We start from the raw sequence: 19383 nt of genomic DNA, 5'->3' as shown, positions 1-19383 counted from the left end.
TCAAATAGATTGATTACACATGAAATGAAAAACAAATTATACATGCAAATTTCATAATATAAACCACTTGTATATTAATGAAAGAGTTTATTAAACGTGGATAATTGTGACAATTAGAAGTCTTAAATTAGCAAAAGAGTTGAATCCCTCACAAATGCGGTCATAATTTGGTAATACTTTCGCACAAACACAAATAATTGCGTAAAGTAAGAATCTTTCACCAACTGGGCAGAGATTAATGGCATTACACCAACTCTATATTGCTGTGCTATGGGCGATTCCATGAACAGAAGATTTTTACAAATGTTAATGGGCCCTCAATCGTTGTCAAGCAGTCCTATCATCAGAAGGTACCTCGGTCAACCCCCTCAGCCCCACCCATTGCCCACTATGCCGTTCAGCTGGCTTAATACTGTATCCTCACTACTGTGTCTGCTGCAAGAATATGTGTAAATCTTGAGCAATTCCTGATGCTGAGCAAAGGTGGAGGGAGAGTGGTGAAGAATGTCTATTGAGCTATCAGCGCGGACTTCAATTTTCGGGTTGCGTTTGTGGGTTGTTCTTGGAATCTGCGTTGGCGCCGCGGTTGTCATTTTCCTTTTCTTGATCTCTCTCTGGTTCACTTTCAGGCGCAACAAGAAGACTTCACTCTTATCAACCCAAAAGAACTCCTCCATCCCTAGTGTCTCACGTGAAATCCAGGAAATACGTGTCGACCCGACCCGGAAGCCCGAAACCGATCACAAGCAGCTCTTACCAGCTCCAAGTTCCGACCCGATTCTCGAGCCCGAACCGAAAGAGCTGCAGAGGATCCACATTGAGATCGGAAAGGAGCACCGAATTGCCTACCCTGAGCGGATCGGCTCGGGATCTGGGTCGGGCAATGGGAGTGGAGAGACCAAGCCCAGCGTTGAGACTGGGCCGGAGGTATCGCATTTGGGGTGGGGCCACTGGTATACCCTGAGGGAGCTTGAGGAGTCCACTGATGGATTTGCTGATGAAAATGTGATTGGGGAAGGTGGATATGGGATTGTGTATAGTGGCGTATTGGAGGATGGTACTAGAGTAGCTGTAAAAATTTACTCAATAATAGGTATTTTGTCACAAAAAGCATCATTTCTTTAATTCAAGATTGTACGTATTTTTACCACTCGGTTCTATGTGATCATGTTAATATTATCGAGTTTCATGCATGTGTATGTCTGTTTTCATGATGACGTGTCATTCAAACATAGTACTTGCTTGAAGTAACTTTATGTTTCATTGAGTCTTGGTAAAACTGATTGTTAAATCAGAATTATTGAAGAAATATGATAATGGATTTTGCATGAATGTTGACAAAGAAACTGATATTGTGTTGATAATTTGTGTACTTATGTGGGTAAATGATAGTTATGTCGGTTTGGGGTTCAAGATTTGATGGTGATTTGGTCAGGGGTCAAGCGGAGAGAGAGTTTAAGGTTGAAGTCGAGGTGATAGGGCGAGTCCGGCACAAGAATCTGGTGAGATTGCTTGGCTATTGCGCAGAAGGCGCTCATAGGTACTTTAACTAGAGATTTGTTAATTACGCCCCATTTCATCTGCATCCTAGCATTCTTCCATTTTGTAAATAGTTTAATGAATAAAGTTATTTATGAATCATATGATTTTCAGGATGCTTGTGTATGAATATATCGATAACGGGAACTTAGAACAATGGGTTCATGGAGATGTAGGGAAGTACAGTCCCTCTTACATGGGATATTCGAATGAACATCATGCTCGGAACCGCAAAGGGGTAGAGACTGTGATGCTCCATTTCGATAGAACTACTTGTAACTTTGATCTGATTTGTATTGATGTTGTTTCTCAGGTTGACCTATCTGCACGAGGGGCTCGAACCAAAGGTTGTTCACCGTGATATCAAATATAAATCTACTATCAAAATCTTGTTTAGGTTTCTACTTGTGCTGTCACCAGGTAACGAAGTTTAATTCTTTGCCTGAGTAGCTATGTTGCTCCTGAATACGCAAGCACTGGTGTGTTGAACGAGAGAAGTGACGTGTACAGTTTCGGTGTTCTTTTGATGGAAGTTATGACAGGAAGAAGTCCGGTGGACCATAGCCGTCCCCCAGGCGAGGTGAGGCTACAAGGTAAAGCCTTTTGAAATCTTGACTGGATTTCTTCGACATGTCTGAACAAATTATGAGTCTCATTTCCAGGTAAACCTAATTGATTGGCTTAAAACAATGGTATCCAACCGCAATGCCGAGGGAGCTGTGGACCCCAGGTTACGAGAGATCCCTCCTTCGAGGTCGTTGAAGCGTACTATTTTAGTAGCTCTACTGTGTGTAGACCCAGATTGGAAGAAGAGGCCGAAAATGGGGCATGTAGTACACACATGCTCGAGGCAGATGATTTCCCTTTCCGCGATGTAAGTTTAATCACCTGTTCTAATGTGCATAAAAAAATCCTTGATGTAGACAGCTAAATATGAAATTGCTACTCCATTTTGGCAGGAACGGAGGGAAGGAAGAGAACGAGTCCGAGCACATGTTGCTGAGCCAGGCGACAGTAGTGGATATGAAAGTGGTGTCCAAACTGATCGGCCGTTGTTGAGGAATCAAGAAACTGATGAACAATAAGAAAACAGGTTGCACTTGCAGTTTTTGCCCTCGAAATTGAAATATGCACCTTGCGTAAACAGGTTGAGGCTCTCAAGATATGACCAATCCTGCATTAGGTTGTTGGAAAAAGTTTGGAAGTGTCCACCAAGCTAATTATTTAGCAAACAACATTTTAATTATTTTCGATGATTTGGCCAGTGATGTATTATATACAAGTGGTTTTGTATAGTTAAGAGCAGCCATTCGTTGGGTTTATTTGAATGAAATTTGGTGCATGCAATCCCAGCTTCGTTGTGCTGCCTTCTTTAGAACGAACTTTCTCCAAATTAATTGCTCTATAGAAATCTTAGTTAAGTTTTGTGCTAACCTTTCTGCATTTCCGGTTTTGTCTCAGCCCGGCCCATTGGACGAATGAGTTAGTTGATAGAGAGTTCGAAAATTGAGCGAGTGTTTGCAATTTCTAAAAAATTTAGTTATCAATTTTTCGTTAACAAATCTGTGAAAGAAATAATTTTTTTAGCAAAACACACGGATTGGATCCTTTGCTGTAGTTAAAACATAGTATGTGATGATGTGCACTTTTTATATGAGATGATCAGTTGATCATCCGATTGATCTCACATATTGTCAGCTAAATTTGAAAATATTGTCAGACGAAATGAGATAATTAGTTGATCATCTCGTGTAAAACAGAAATTCAAATCTCTAAAGACACTACCTAGAAGAGCAAAAATTTTAATGTGTATATAGTCCCCCATTAAGCTGAGTACAAAGTACGCACGTATACATGTGAAAGTACAGAGAGATGAAATGTTTCGAATTAATACCATTTGACTCAGATTGGTTGGAGGCAAATCATGGCCGACATTTAAAAATATTTAAATTATATTACAATCTGCCTAGTAGCGGAAAGATAGTGGTATTATTTTATCCTGAACGGATAAGAATAATTGAAACTTCAAATGCTATGAAAATGAAATATATTGCCAAACAAGGAAATGTATTTAAAAATAAAGTAGATCTATATAAATTCAGGACTACTCGGGAAGTTGTAATTGATACAAGTTTATAAAAAAATTAATGAGATCATGTTATGATTTAGTTTTGTGAGACAGATCTTTTATACACGACTCGATATATTTTTTATATCAAATATATTATTTTTTATTTTAGATAAAAATTGGGTCTAATCGTCTTAAGAATATAAATAAATGTGATAGTTGGAAGCATTCAAAAGTTTGGGTAGCTTGCATTTGTCAGCCAAGTCGGCTAAACAATTTTTAGAATTTCTTAATGTGGATTAAGATTGGCCAGTAGTTCATCTTGAATGCCATCACAATTTATGGGCTAAAAAATTTAATTATGAATGCATAAACAAAGAAGAGTAAATATTATATAAACTCGGTGTCATTTCAAAATAATATAATTTATGTATGTCAAAAACTTGTGTGAGACGGTCTCACGTGTCGTATTTTGTGAGACGAATCTCTTATTTGAGTTATCCATTAAAAAGTATTACTTTTTATTGTGAATATCGGCCGTCTTACAGATAAAGATTCGTGAGACCGTCTCACAAAAGTCCCTACTCATTATGTATTTTTATATAAAAATAACTTTTTGTTTGTTTGTATTTTAGACTTTCTATGCGCTATAATGTTTCAAAGTTCGAAAATTGATTTTACAACCTTAATGTTATATACATGCAGCATGTGCTTTGATGCTTCCACCGACACAATAATTTAAAATAATCAACATGGTCATTTAAATCAGTAATGACAAATTAGCACGTACATCGATATAAAATAAAGTATAAAATCAGCAAAGAAAAAGTCCAGTTTTTTATTTTGATGAATATATAAGTATAGTACAGTTGGTTCAAAATCAAATTTCACAGAAAGATGGTGCTGAAAGAAACGGCCCCTCTAATCCTGTTTTCATGGTTTCTGTTAGCTCCTTATGTTTCAACTCAAAGATCAAGCTACATTATCCATATGGACAAGTCCTACATGCCCAAGGCCTTCTCCAGTCACCATCATTGGTACTCTCGCACGTTGGATTCGGTTAAATCGACCCATTTCAGGTCGCCTGTAGGGGAAAATTCTGGTCCTAAGATTGGGCATACTTACGACAACGCGTTCCATGGATTCAGTGCAGTACTGTCCCTAGACGAGCTTAAAGCTTTAAAGAATTCACACGGGTTCCTCTCGGCTCATATTGATGGTCCTGTCACTCCCGACACCACTCGTACATACGAATTTCTGTCTCTTAATACCGCCTCCGGAATTTGGCCTGCATCTCAATATGGGAAAGATGTGATCATTGGTGTCGTTGACTCTGGCATCTGGCCGGAAAGTCCGAGCTTTCGAGATGATGGGATGACCGAAATCCCTGCACGGTGGAGGGGAACCTGCAAGGTTGGCCAAGATTTCAATTCATCGCTGTGTAACAAGAAACTCATCGGAGCTCGTTTTTTCAATAAGGGGGTCATAGCAGCTAATCCTGATGTTACCATAAGTATGAATTCGGCCCGGGATACATCTGGTCATGGAACTCACGTGTCTTCAATTGCAGCTGGGAATTACGTCGAGGGGGTGTCATTCTTTGGCTATGCCCCCGGCACAGCCAGAGGGGTCGCTCCTCGTGCTCGATTGGCTGCATATAAAGTCTTGTGGAACGAAGGAAGCTATGAATCAGATGCCCTTGCAGGTATAGACCAGGCCGTTGCCGATGGCGTTGATATTCTATCGATTTCTTTGAGTTACCGTACTATAGATTTGTACGAAAATCCTATAGCAATTGCCGCGTTCGGTGCAATGGAGAAAGGAATTCTTGTTTCTGTTTCAGCAGGGAACCGTGGTCCTGATTTTGGAACGTTACTTGAAGGAATCCCATGGGCAGTGATATCAGCATCAGGGACTGTTGATCGTTGGTTTGCCGGAATCTTGACCCTGGGTAACGGGGTGAAAATCACAGGGTGGACTACGTTTCCGGCCAGAGCCACAGTTAAAAACTTGCCTGTAACTTACAACAAGACCTTATCAGCTTGTAATTCAACTGAACTATTGGCTGATGCCCCGGCCGGCGGGATCATTATATGCAACCAAACTTTCGAAACCGCGGAATTCTCAGATCAGATACGCTATGTTTCTGAATCAAACGTAGCTGCAGCTATCTACATTTCAGAAGACCCAAGCATAATTCGGTTCACAGATTTTCCTCATCCCGGAGTTGTAATCACCCCGAAGGAATCAAAAACTGTCATCGAATACGTGTCCAAGGTTTCTGCACCAACAGCAAGCATCAGCTTCCAGCAGACTATTATCGGGACGGATCCTAGGCCAGCTCCTGCTGTATCTGCATCATCATCAAGAGGCCCTGCTCGAAGCTATCCAGGCGTCCTGAAACCCGACATAATGGCCCCAGGCGTGCTGATATTAGCCGCATATAATCCAGAAGTTCCTGTCACGACTATCGGCACAAATATACAGTTATCAAGTGATTACAATCTTGAATCAGGCACATCAATGGCATGTCCACATACCTCTGGAATCGCAGCACTCTTGAAAGCAGCACACCCTGAGTGGAGCCCTGCAGCCATTCGATCAGCCATGATGACCACCGCCTCTACGCTCGACAATACTAAAAAACCCATCAAAGATATGGGTAATGATTACAAGACTGCTACATCACTAGGCATGGGCGCTGGACAGGTTGACCCGAACCGGGCGCTCGATCCAGGCCTGGTATACGATGCCACCCCACAAGATTACGTGAATCTCATATGCGCATTGAATTACACTCGTGAACAGACTCAATCCATCGTAAGATCGAGATACAAGTGCTTGAATCCGTCCCTAGATCTCAACTATCCAGCATTTGTAGCACTATATGACCCAATAGAGAAAAGAACCACCTTAACTCAGAAGTATCAGAGGACTGTAACAAACGTAGGCAATGGTGCAGCTACATACAGAGTTAAGGTACAAAACCCAAAGGATTCGATAATCACGATTTCTCCCGAGACATTAATCTTTCAGAAGAAGAATGAGAAACGAAGCTATTCTTTGACTATACGTTACAAGACTTACAGGGAATATGTCATCAATGATGGATCTATTACCTGGGTTGAAGATGGTGGCAAGCATACTGTGAGGAGTCCAATTGTGGTGACACCTGCAAGTCCTTCATGATCATGGTTCCCATGCAGTAAATTAAATCTGGAAAAATAAAACTTTTTTTTTGGTTTTCAATTTCGTTGTGCAGATTGAAATTATATTATACTGGATCGGAGGATTTTCTATCTAATTTAGAATTTGATTTCCTATAGGTGTGTGTGCAGTTGATGATCTTACTCATTATAAATTGCGTACGCGGAATCATTAACATTGATATTTATGATATTTAATTAAAAATAAATTAAAACAATAATATATTTTCCATGCACTGCATGTGACCGTTCGTTGCCTCTAATATTAGTAACCCTTCAAAATTAATCAAATGAAATTAACTCCACTTTATCTGGTTTACATTATTGGATTATTTGATATGTATAAAATCAAATCATTTAAAAATATATATATATATATATATTTTTTTTGTTTTATAATTTGTATTTTTTTAATTTTTGTTACTGTTAACAATGAATTTATATTTTTAGTCTTATAACAAGTATACTTTTTCAATTATTTTTATTATTTTAAAAGTGATATCCAAAATCAAATCAAAGCATTAAAAAATGTCAAGCCATGAAAAATACACATAAAAATATTTTACTTAAAGCAATGGTTTTAGGTTTGTCCTGTAGACTAGAAGATCCATGCACTCATATCGAATGTGAACGAAATTTTGTGTAAGTTTAATCCTATGAATTAATTTGTAATACTGTATTTCCGTTTATAAAAAAACTAATTAAAATAATTGTATTTTCAAATTATAATTCATCACATTGTGTCCAATATCTTACTGTTTCTACTGGTTGAGATATGTACAGACGTTCCATGTTAATAATATCGACAGGCCAAGGATTTGGAGCTTGGATTGACATAGTGTATATCGTCACACCTAGCTTTGTTTTATTAAGACGGGCAATTATTGATCTAGGCCAGCCGCCTTCTTGAGACGTTAAGAGTTTTTGTTGTGATCTGCAGGCTCAAGCCCTTTTCTTTCATTAATTATTATCTAGGAAACATGGGTTGATGAGTGTATAAATATGGGATTTCTTACCCCCTAAAAATCTCAGAGAGTACAGGTTTTTGAGAAAATGGAGGGGACTAAAATGTTTCCTCTCTTATTCTTGTTTACACGTTTTCTTTTTTATGGCAATCATCTGGTTTTAGGAGAGAGATCTAGTTATATAGTCCATATGGACAAGTCTTTCATGCCTAAGGCATTTGTTTCCCACAAAGATTGGTATTCGTTCACCGTTAATTCTTTGAGGTCCGTTAAACAAAAGTCTAAGGATCAGCATTTGATCCCACGAAGTCTAATTTACACGTACGACTATGCAATGCATGGATTCAGTGCGGTGTTGTCCGTGGATGAAGTAGAAGTCTTGAAGAAATCACCAGGATTCGTGTCTGCTTACAGGGACCGGAATGTCACACTTGACACGACTCACACATTTGAGTTCTTGTCTCTTAATCCTGCCACTGGTCTATGGCCAGCTTCTGATTATGGGAAAGATGTAATCATTGGGGTTATTGACACGGGTGTATGGCCGGAGAGTTTGAGCTTTAGCGACGATGGAATGACGGAGGTTCCTGCGAGGTGGAAGGGAATATGCGAGGAAGGACAAGATTTCGACACTTCATTGTGCAACAAAAAGCTCATTGGAGTGCGTTACTTTAATAAGGGAGTCATCGGTGGAAATCCAAACAAAACCTTGAGTATGAACTCTGGAAGGGATACTGAAGGCCATGGTACCCACACCTCATCCACTGCTGGAGGAAATTATGTTGAAGGAGCTACGTTTTTTGGCTATGCCTCAGGGACAGCTAGAGGAATTGCTCCTCGTGCTAGGGTAGCTATGTATAAAGTCCTTTGGGCCGAGGGAGGTCAAGCTTCTGATGTTCTTGCAGGTATAGACCAGGCAGTTGCTGATGGTGTAGATGTAATCTCCATTTCCATGGGATTTGATGGCTTTCCTTTGTATCAAGATCCAATCGCCATAGCCTCGTTTGGTGCCATGGAAAATGGCATAGTTTTTTCATCATCGGCAGGAAATGAGAAAAGCATTGGAAGTTTACACAATGGAATTCCCTGGGTTTTGACAGTTGCAGCCGGTTCAATCGACCGTTTCTTTGCTGGAACCTTGACTTTGGGCAATGGAATCAGCATCACTGGATGGACCATGTTTCCTGGACCAGCTCTTGTCTCTAATTTGCCTATCCTGTACAACAAAACGTTTTCGTCTTGCAACTCGACCGATGCATTATCTGAAGTTGGACATGGGATAGTCATATGCGAAAATGGATTCTTTTTCGACCAAGTTAACTACATCTCACAGTCAAATGCTGTTGCTGCAATTTTTATCACCGACGACCCAGAGACATTTGAGTTCAGCAACTTCAAATATCCGGGGGTTGTGATTGGCACAAAAGATGCGCCAATCCTGCTTGATTATGCCACAACAAAAAATGTTACACCACCATACGCAAGCATCAGCTTCCAGCAAACATTAATAGGATCAAAACCTGCACCTGTCGTTGCTTCATACACTTCACGAGGCCCTGCACCGAGCTATCCAGGCATATTGAAACCAGATATCATGGCTCCGGGTACACTAGTATTAGCATCTTGGATTCCAGGCACTCCAACGGCTTCTATTGGTTCTAACATCGCTTTAACTAGTAATTTTGTTGCTGTTTCTGGCACTTCTATGGCTTGTCCTCACGCATCAGGCATAGCTGCACTTCTTAGGGGCGCACACCCTGAATGGAGTGCTGCAGCCATTCGTTCTGCCATGATGACAACCGCAAATCCCTTAGACAATACGCAAGAGTATATCAAAGATTCTTTCTTTGACTATGAAATCGCCACGCCCCTAGCTATGGGAGCAGGAAAGGTTGATCCTAATCAGGCTCTCGATCCTGGCCTAATCTACGACACCACTCCACAAGATTACGTGAACCTTCTGTGCTCGATGAATTTCACAATGGGCCAAATACTCACCATCACAAGATCCCCCTTCAAATGTTCAAGTCCATCTCCTGATTTGAATTATCCCTCGTTTATCGCCTTGTACACCAATAAAACCACTACTTCAGTTCAAGAGTTTCATAGGACTGTTACAAATGTCGGAGACGATGCAACGACGTACAAAGTTCAAGTGATAGCACCTAAAGGGTCTGTTGTCGTGGTGGAACCCGACACATTAGTGTTTGGCCAGAAATACGACGAGCAAAGTTATTCACTGACCATAGAGTATACAAGGAGCGACGCGCGCTCGATTACATTTGGCTCGATAATTTGGGTAGAGGAAAATGGCAAGCATACTGTAAGGAGTCCTATTGTGGTATCCCCTATGATTCCAGTTTGGTGATCAATAAAATTGTGAGTGATAAATATTCTGATTGTTGACAAAAAATTTCACTATTTCAAACAAGACAAGTATTTCTTCAAGTGAAGCGTGCCAACATCCCAATCTCCTCCATCAAAATTGTAAACCCAATACAAATTGTTCGGAACATGTGCCGTTAAAAGTCCAAATATCTATATATTACAACATATTATACAGCCGATTCTCGAGTTTAGTTTCGTTACTAATGCTCGCACACTCGCGGAGATTGTCGATACCGTTTGGCCGCGGGTTGAGACTCTTCTAATTCCCTCTCTCACTTAATTGATGGTCGATGGTTTTTTTGAGAAGGCGGATACTACATTTTTATTTGCTTGCCATTCGCTAAATGAATTATATGTGTAATCTTCTATGTCTAATGTGTTTACGGGTTATTGCGTTAATATAAGAGTTTATCTAGTGTACACTAAAAAGTAGCGAATATGATCATTTCATTAAAAAAATTATTGTATTAGCATTTATTTATTACAAATCTTTAGCAAAATTCAGATCATTGATCCAAGTTCAAATTGTCTTATGTTATAAAATTTATTTTAGTGCAGCATAACTTCTAATAATAATGATATATTGATTTTTTTTTTATTAAAATTTAAAGTTTATTTTGAATTATATAATTAAATTGTAGTTTTTTGATGAGACAATATGCACGGTATTTTGATAAATGTGTGTGTTATATTGAAGTAAATAATTTGCAGTTTTTTTTTCTTATGTAAATAATTTGCAGTAAATTAATGGAAAATTATTATTATTTTATATGGTATTATCGTCTGCATTAATATTTGACGAAGAAAAGAACAAGGTGCAAAGTCTAACCAATCACATGGGCCTAAATAAATTTCCTTCTTGTTTTCCACATAAAGTTGAAAATGATTGATTAATTATTGAAAGTTTTTCTTTTGAAGCAAACAAAATATATGAAATCGGAGACACTACTGAAGAACCCAAATCAATATTGTAATTTAAAAGGATTATAGATTTTTAACCAAAACTATCATTTAGAAAGAAACAATAATTAATTTTCAAATTAAATTATTTAGTTAATCATCTAAGCTATTATTTTATTCAGATAAATCAAAAGATATGAATAAAAATATAAATTCGTCATAGATAATTGAAAGAAAGTGAGAAAATAAATTAAATAAGAACGTGACATACCTAAAAAGTCATTACGCCTAAATATATTTCCAAGAAAACTATCCCGTGCGCCAATTTTGCTTCACTAATTGGCAATCGGCCTTCTAATTTTTTCCCCTATATTAGAGGGATATATGCATCACAACATTCGTCACTGGTTTCTTTATTTTGGGTTGTGTGCCATATATTAATTAATATTAATAATAGTATATAATTGTGCGATAGGCAATTAGCTAATATCTTGTTCAACCGAAATTGGCAATTAGCTAATATCTTGTTCAACCGAAATTGGCAATAAGTCTTTGTTTTCCTATTTTGAAACAAATATAGAAAAAGGCCCTGGAAATTGGAATAAATTAGAATATCCTACACTTTATTATGCATGAATCCAAAGTGTAGGCTGTATTGTTTGATCAAAAAGTTACTCAAACTAAAAAAGTATTTGGTAAAATCAATAACGTAGGAGTGAGTGCCATCTTCTACTCCAAAACTTATTTATTTTTACATTGCTTAAATCGCTACTTTAGAAGATAGTTAAAGAAAAATTCCGTTTAATTCTTTATGTTTCAGGGAAGTTTCACTCAAAAAAATAGGAGATTACACATGAATTAAATGTTGAATTGACATTAAAAGTAAAATATCATGTGACCAATATGTTTGGTGTGGGTGAAAGGTCAAGGATAAGAGTATGTTTTTTGTCAGACGGCCTCACATGTTTATATATGTGAGACAAGTCAACACGACTCATGTATATATATATATATAAATTAATATTTTTAGCATAAAAACTGATATTTTTTTCATGAGAAAAAATCAGTACGATAAAACTAACCCGTGAGATTGTGAATCGGCCACTTAAAAAATTACCTAGAATTAAGATTTTTGATATATGGGCCTTACTTATGTTTATGAAGGTTAGAGCATATAGGATTTGGACTCCATTCTTTATTATTTTGTTATCTGCATGCATATTACATACAATAATCTCACGATGAAATTAAATAAATTAAAATAATAGAGAAAATAATTAGAAATATTCAAAATAGAAAATGAGATAAAATGAAAATTAAATCATCAGGACACATATAATAAAAATTTATTAGTTTATTTTATTATCATAAAATTATCATATTAATGTTTATTAAAAAAATCAATTATCAGAGTAATCAATAAATTAATATATTATAAAATATTTATTTATAAAGACCTTTGAAGTCGTGGTGTAATTTGCTTTGTCGCATTGACTACAAATATTATTTTATATTATATCAATACTAGTTTAGAGTATTTTGGTCTCAACAACACAAAATTTAAAAATATTCTACCCATTAAAATCATATCAAACAAAACACATTTTACCACAACATATTATATATCCTTACTTTGAGTTTTTTTATCAATCCAATTAGTTGTCCTATCTGTTAGGATCAATCGTTTACCACTAAATCAAAAGCTATAGTTGTTAGCTAAGAAGAAAATTTATTTTTTATATTTATGACAGCGCAGAGTGCACCTACTTGAGCGCTAATAAGTCGAGATGTTAGACCCATGAGTCCAAAGAGGTGTGTGTCAATCAATTTGTGTTGTCTTATATCTCTTAGAGATCAGTCTTACCATTTTCCTATCATTGGTCATATCCCAGAAGAAACAATATTACCCGTTAAAATCTGGCATCATCTTTTACGACCAATCTAGCCAATCAAATCAAGCGGCGTCAGTAGCTTGATGCATGAGAACTTCCCAGGAGGTCGCTCATCTCAGTGCTACTACGACTCATACATATTTAATCAACATTCCTCCCAAAAAGTATATAAATATAATTCTTGGGAGGCTTGAACTCATAACTCCGCTTTGATATCAATTGTTAGGATTGATCGTTTATCACTAAGCCAAAAACTATAGTTGTTTGCTAATGAGCAACTTTATTTTCTTATATTTGTGGCAGTGTAGAGTGCACCTATTTGGGTACTAATGGATCGTGATGTTAGGCTCATTAGTCTTAAAATGTGTGTGTATATTTTGTTAGTGTTGTCTCATATCCCTTCGAAATCATTTTTATCATTTCCCTACCATAAGAGCTATCCACATGAGAGACAATATTATCAGTTAAGATCTGATGTTACTCTTTGATGGTCCACCTAGTCAACCAGATCAAGCGGCACAATGTCAGCAACTTGACGTCTTTTAGTGAAAAGAGCGATGAAAACTCACAAATCCTATCAAACAGTGTCGCCAGACTCCTAAGGGCCGCTTTAGGCACCTAAGTCATGGTCCTGGAAAACTCCAGGACACATACAAAGGTGTCTCCCATGCGGCCTGGATTGTTTTAGACCACATATGGGGAGTTTAATATACATTTTAGTTTAATTTTCATTCATTAAGCTTTAAATTTATCCGACATTCATTTTTTTGAAGAGCGATTATCGCTACCGATCTCGTTAGTTGAGTTTGATCCTACTTGTATGTGCTATAAAAGATACGTACATGTCTAACTTGTAAAGATGAAAGTTAATGGTATCTCTTATTCTCGACGTTTTTATTGATTTTAACTGTGTAAAAAGTTTCTAGTTAAGACATTTTAAAAATGGCTAGACGTACCCAATCAAGATATTGGACCAAAGTCCACATGATAGGACATTTACTAAATTAAATAATCTCAATTAGAATTCAAAATATAGATTATTGGAAAAATACGCATGATATGATTACATTAACATATATAATTCATAAATTTTCGATTTTATTATATTCTATAATGATTGCACATAAAGGACAATATAATATAAAATAATGAACGAACGAGTGTCGAAATAATCATATACGCACGCACGCATTATATATCATGACACATCAATTAAACAAAACGTTTTTGTAACAATAGAGCCAATTGAATTAAATTAATGTAGCAGTTAGTTTAATTTAGGAGGAAAATTATTGTTCACTTGTGTTTAAATATTCAAGAGACGATAAGAAATATATTAAACATTTTTTTCCTCAAATTAATATTGTAATTGTTTCAGAAGTCAAGATAAATTGATTTAATCCAATTATCAAAAATGGAATTAAGGATAAAAAAAATAGTAGGTCTCTACCCTGCTAGCTCATACTTAAAATGATATTTAATATTTTTAGCATAAAAAATAATATATTTTCACGCGTGACCCAAATAGAAGATTCGTCTCACAAAATTAACTTGTGAGACTATCTCACAAAAGTTTTTGTGATAAAAAAAAAAGGCACTATCGACAGCTAATGAGAACTAATTTCATTCATATATAGATAAATATTATTATTATTATTATTATTATTATTATTATTATATCATAATAATTTAATTGATTTCTTTTGCATGCACCTATCCAATTATAGGCATTTTCTTAACTTTGTTAGCTTCATCCAGATGAAGCCACACACGATTGCAGCAGAAATTAAATATCATTTTAACGCCTGGAGGGACAAATGCAACCGTCACAAAAGGGTTGTCTCGATTGATCGTAGCCTTGGCTTCTTCCGCAGCCACACCAACTAGATTGGGCCATTCATATTTGTATTTGCCATCAAAAGCGCAGCATTTGCGGTCGGAGCACGAATGGCAGTCTTGATCAAAGCACACAGCAGGTACGCATGGTGGATAAGGAATACGAAGAGGAGCCATCTCTATTTTCTCAAGTGCTTGTAAACAAATGAGCTTGCTTGCTGTCATTTATAGACATTTTTCTGTTTCCTGGTATTGATTATTCCTTATTTTTTGAGATTTTGCGCTTGATTTTCTCAGATTTTGAACTTTTTGACCATAATTGTTGAGATTTTCTTCATGTTTTAGAAATCTAATATAATCTGCATGTTTGAATTATATTGTTTGTGTGTGTGTGTTCATTATGATAAAAATTTCATTTCCTAATTGTATTTGTATATAGAGTACACTTTCTTTTTCTATACAATATAATTCATGTTATTATTATTATATTACTATTTTATTTTTACAAAGAATTACGGCACTTGTTTTATATGTATATAAAATCCATTATATATAATGGGTTAATATTTTTTTGGTTTAAAAATTAAATCAATGGTTTAAAATCCATTGATTTTTTGTAAGCATTTATTATGATATATTATGTAACTGATTGTCAAGATTGTTTCCGATTTAGAAATTATATTACGTTTGTTAGACTTAGAATCTTCATATTGTTAAGATCAAGCAAATAATATATTTTGATTTTATTCCAATATAAAACCCAAAAATGGTAAAGATTATATTATTTTATCATAAAATAAACTCACTTGCTCGTAATTTATACGAAGGTCAACAATTTTATGACTTATAGTTTATTATTGCCACAGCTTTATCTATAAATAAAATTGATCCAACACATTGTTCATTAACTCATCAGCTCGAACACCTACGAGACTCAATACAATGAACATCACTTATTTATATGTATAAACATTATTAAAATTTTTAATAATAAATTTTTTTTATAATAATAAATTATTAATTTATTGATTATTTATATTTTTTAAAATTAATAAAATTTTATGATTTCAAATATAAATTTATAGAGATTTTATTTTTTTTTTAAATATATTACGAACAATATTCAGGTAATTTTATTTTTATAGTTGCATATAAAATCAATAAATATATGTACATGGTAATATTAGGGGTTTTTAATTTAATAATAGAAAAAATAAATAAATATTGGACCAAAGTCTTAACGTTTTTACTGATTTTAGCTATGTCAAAAATGTCTAGTTAAGCCATTTTAGAAATGAGTAGATGATGATATCCGGGTGAATTAGGTACGAGGCATGTGGGCAATCCACCGGATAATGAAGGTGATTTAGTGTTTAGGAAAATGAGTGAAGATAATGGCTTCAATCGTGACATGCAAACAAGTATAGAAACTCGTGAATGAGCGCCGGAGGATTGTTCGGCGTAGCCACTCCGATGCTAAAGTCAGCAGGTTGAAGGTGAAGAACACAAGTAATCTATGTGAGAATATATGTGTGCTTGAGAATTCAAAATTCCAGAATCAGTAAATGAGAAATATACCTGCTATTTATAAAAGAAAATATCATGAATACCTTATTTTCAGTGCTCACCTGCTAAGTATGGCAAGGCGGTTGCCCATACTTTCTGATAACTTCTCTAACACGCCAAACCCATGCTATTCTGACAGATAAGATAACTTATACCGATACACTCGAGTGTTGTGCAATTCTCGAAGTAGCCTGGGTAGTAAATTCCCGGGAGCTTGCATGAGCACCCGGGCTCTTGATTGCCCGGGAAAAGAATAAATGCCTGGGTGATGAGGATAGTTCCCGGCATATTGACTCTGATTTGAGTTATCCATTAGCTTCTTGGGTTGACCCGGATCCTCATGGCAATATTATAGACGTTCAGTCAAGATATTGGACCAAATTCCACAATAATAATCTCCCTATATTGGAAATATGCGCATGATATGATTACATTAACATATATAATTCATAAATTTACGATTTTATTATATTATATAATGATTGCATATTATATAATGATTGCACATAAAGGACAATATAATATAAAATCATGAATGAAAGAGTTTTGAAATAATCATGTACGTACACACAGACTCGTACATGTATTCGATGAGACTTGAAGCGAAAATTTAAAAATGATTTTTCTTTGTTGCTATAAATAATACTAAAATTCAGTTTGCAAATAATAAATATATAAGAAACAATATATTACATAAAAAACAAGTAATAAATATTTGAATTAATTACATAAATAATAATTGTCTAGCTATTTTAGAGGGGAAAATATATATTAAATTTGTATAATCGAGTTTTCGGATCATTTCTTTGTCAATTAAATACATAGCTAGCTCATTTAGTCTATTTTGTGACATTATTGATCGAATATAAGTGTCTATTAACTTCAATTTCAATAAATTTTTTTTTTACTTATGCAAGTGTTAATAGGATTGTTAACAAAATCTTATAGGTAATATATTTATTTGAAAATAAATCATTTAATTTTGCCAAACAATATAGCATCTTAAAAAATTGTTGAAGTTTTATACAATAGTTCAACCTAGTTAAAGACTAACTTGTTAACTTCTCCAAACTCAACAAATGCTCCAAGAGTGGGTCTCATGTGAGACCGTATCACGGATCCTAATCTGTGAGACGGATCAACCTTACCCATATTCACACTAAAAAGTAATACTCTTAGCATAAAAAATAATATTTTTTCATGGATAACCCAAATAAGAGATCCGTCTCACAAATACGACCCGTGAAACCGTCTCACACAAGTTTTTGTCATGCTCCAAAGTCCCTTGATATTATTTAAATTGTTCAAACCGAACTTGAAGAAAACATCGAGTTTGATCTATTATAATCAAAAAATAATCAGATTACTTTTATTTTTATTTAATATTGGGCCAAAATAAAAATTTATTTAAAGAGATCATTAACCCAAAATATATATGTTGGACCCCTTCAAAGGCGTAGTTCTGAGGCGGTGGCCTCCTTGACCTCATAAAAGATCCGCCCCGCATACACATGCATTGATATATAATGAGACATCACTTAAAAAAAAAAAAACCTTTTGTAACAATAGAGCCCCTTAAATTAAATTAATGTAGCAGTTAGTTTTAGGAGGAAAATTACTGTTCACCAGTGTTTCAATATTCAAGAGACGATCAGAAATACATTGAACATTTTTTTCTCAAATTAATATCGTAATTGTTTCAGAAGTTAAGATAAATAATTTAATCCAAATATCAAAAATGGAATTAAGAATAAAGTGAGGAAAAAAAGGCACGATCGACAGCTAATGAGAAATAAATTCATTCATATATAGATAAATATTTTTATTATTAATTATATCATAATAATTTAATTTATTTCTTTTGCATGCACCTATCCAACTATAGGAATTTTCTCAACTTTGTTAGCTTCATCCAGGTGAAGCGACACACGATTGCAGCAGAAATTATATATCACAGTAAAGCCTGGAGGGACAAGTACAACCGTCACCAAAGGGTTGTCTCGATTGATCGTAGCCTTGGCTTCTTGCGCAGCCACACCAACTAGATCGGGCCATTCATATTTTTATTTGCCATCAAAACCGCAGCATTTACGGTCGGAGCACGTATGACAGTCGTTGTATGTTTTGTTGCACACAATTGGTACACATGGTGGATAAGGAATACGAAGAGCCATCTCTTTTTTCTTAAGTGCTTGTAAACAAATGAGCTTGCTTGCTGTCATTTATATACATTTTTCTGTTTCCTGGTATTGATTATTCCTTCATTTTTTGAGATTTGTGCATGATCTTCTCAGATTTTGAACTTTTTGACCATAATTGTTGAGATTTTCTTCCAGTTTCAGAAATCTAATATAATCTGGCATGTTTGAACTATATTGTGTGTGTGTGTGTGTTCATTATAATAAAAATTTCATTTCCTAATTGTATTTGTATATAGAGTACACTTTCTTTTTCTATACAATTCATGTTGTTATTATTATTATTACTATTTTATTTTTACAAATAATTACGGCACTTGTTTTATATGTATATAAAATCCATTATATATAATGGGTTAATATTTTTTTGGTTTAAAAATTAAATCAATGGTTTAAAATCCATTGATTTTGTAAGCATTTATTATGATATATTATGTAACTGATTGTCAAGATTGTTTCCGATTTAGAAATTATATTAAGTTTGTTAGACTTAGAATCTTCATATTGTTAAGATCAAGCAAATAATATATTTTGATTTTATTCCAATATAAAACCCAAAAATGGTAAAGATTATATTATTTTACCATAAAATAAACTAACTTGCTCGTAATTTATATGAAGGTCAACAATTTTATGATTTATAGTTTATTATTGCCACAACTTTATCATTTTTTTTATATTCCATTTGATGAGATCTTGGCGTCACGCACCTTAAAAATGCAAGCAAAGTACCAAAAAATGGATACATTTGATTAGTCACTGCAAAAAATAAAAAATAAAAAATTAGCAACTGAATTCATAAAATCGTCGTTAATTTTAACACAG

The 19383-nt window shown here is 35.0% G+C and overlaps 2 protein-coding genes and 1 pseudogene across 2 annotated transcripts; all 3 read left to right on the top strand.

Annotated features, from left to right (window-relative positions):
- Positions 1-159: 159 nt before the first annotated feature.
- Positions 160-2911, top strand: LOC142524266 (putative serine/threonine-protein kinase At1g01540; annotated as a pseudogene).
- Positions 2912-4455: 1544 nt separating this feature from the next.
- LOC142524264 (subtilisin-like protease SBT3) lies at positions 4456-6923 on the top strand. Its single transcript, XM_075628159.1, has one exon. It carries the CDS (start codon positions 4505-4507, stop codon positions 6794-6796), a length of 2292 nt encoding a protein of 763 aa, XP_075484274.1. The 5' UTR covers positions 4456-4504; the 3' UTR covers positions 6797-6923.
- Positions 6924-7857: 934 nt separating this feature from the next.
- LOC142524724 (subtilisin-like protease SBT3) lies at positions 7858-10504 on the top strand. Its single transcript, XM_075628806.1, has one exon. It carries the CDS (start codon positions 7867-7869, stop codon positions 10144-10146), a length of 2280 nt encoding a protein of 759 aa, XP_075484921.1. The 5' UTR covers positions 7858-7866; the 3' UTR covers positions 10147-10504.
- Positions 10505-19383: the final 8879 nt, after the last annotated feature.

Source organism: Primulina tabacum, chromosome 14, assembly GCF_025594145.1.
Source record: "Primulina tabacum isolate GXHZ01 chromosome 14, ASM2559414v2, whole genome shotgun sequence".
NCBI classification, from domain to species: domain Eukaryota; kingdom Viridiplantae; phylum Streptophyta; class Magnoliopsida; order Lamiales; family Gesneriaceae; genus Primulina; species Primulina tabacum.
This window is presented reverse-complemented; position numbering and strand designations above follow the sequence as displayed.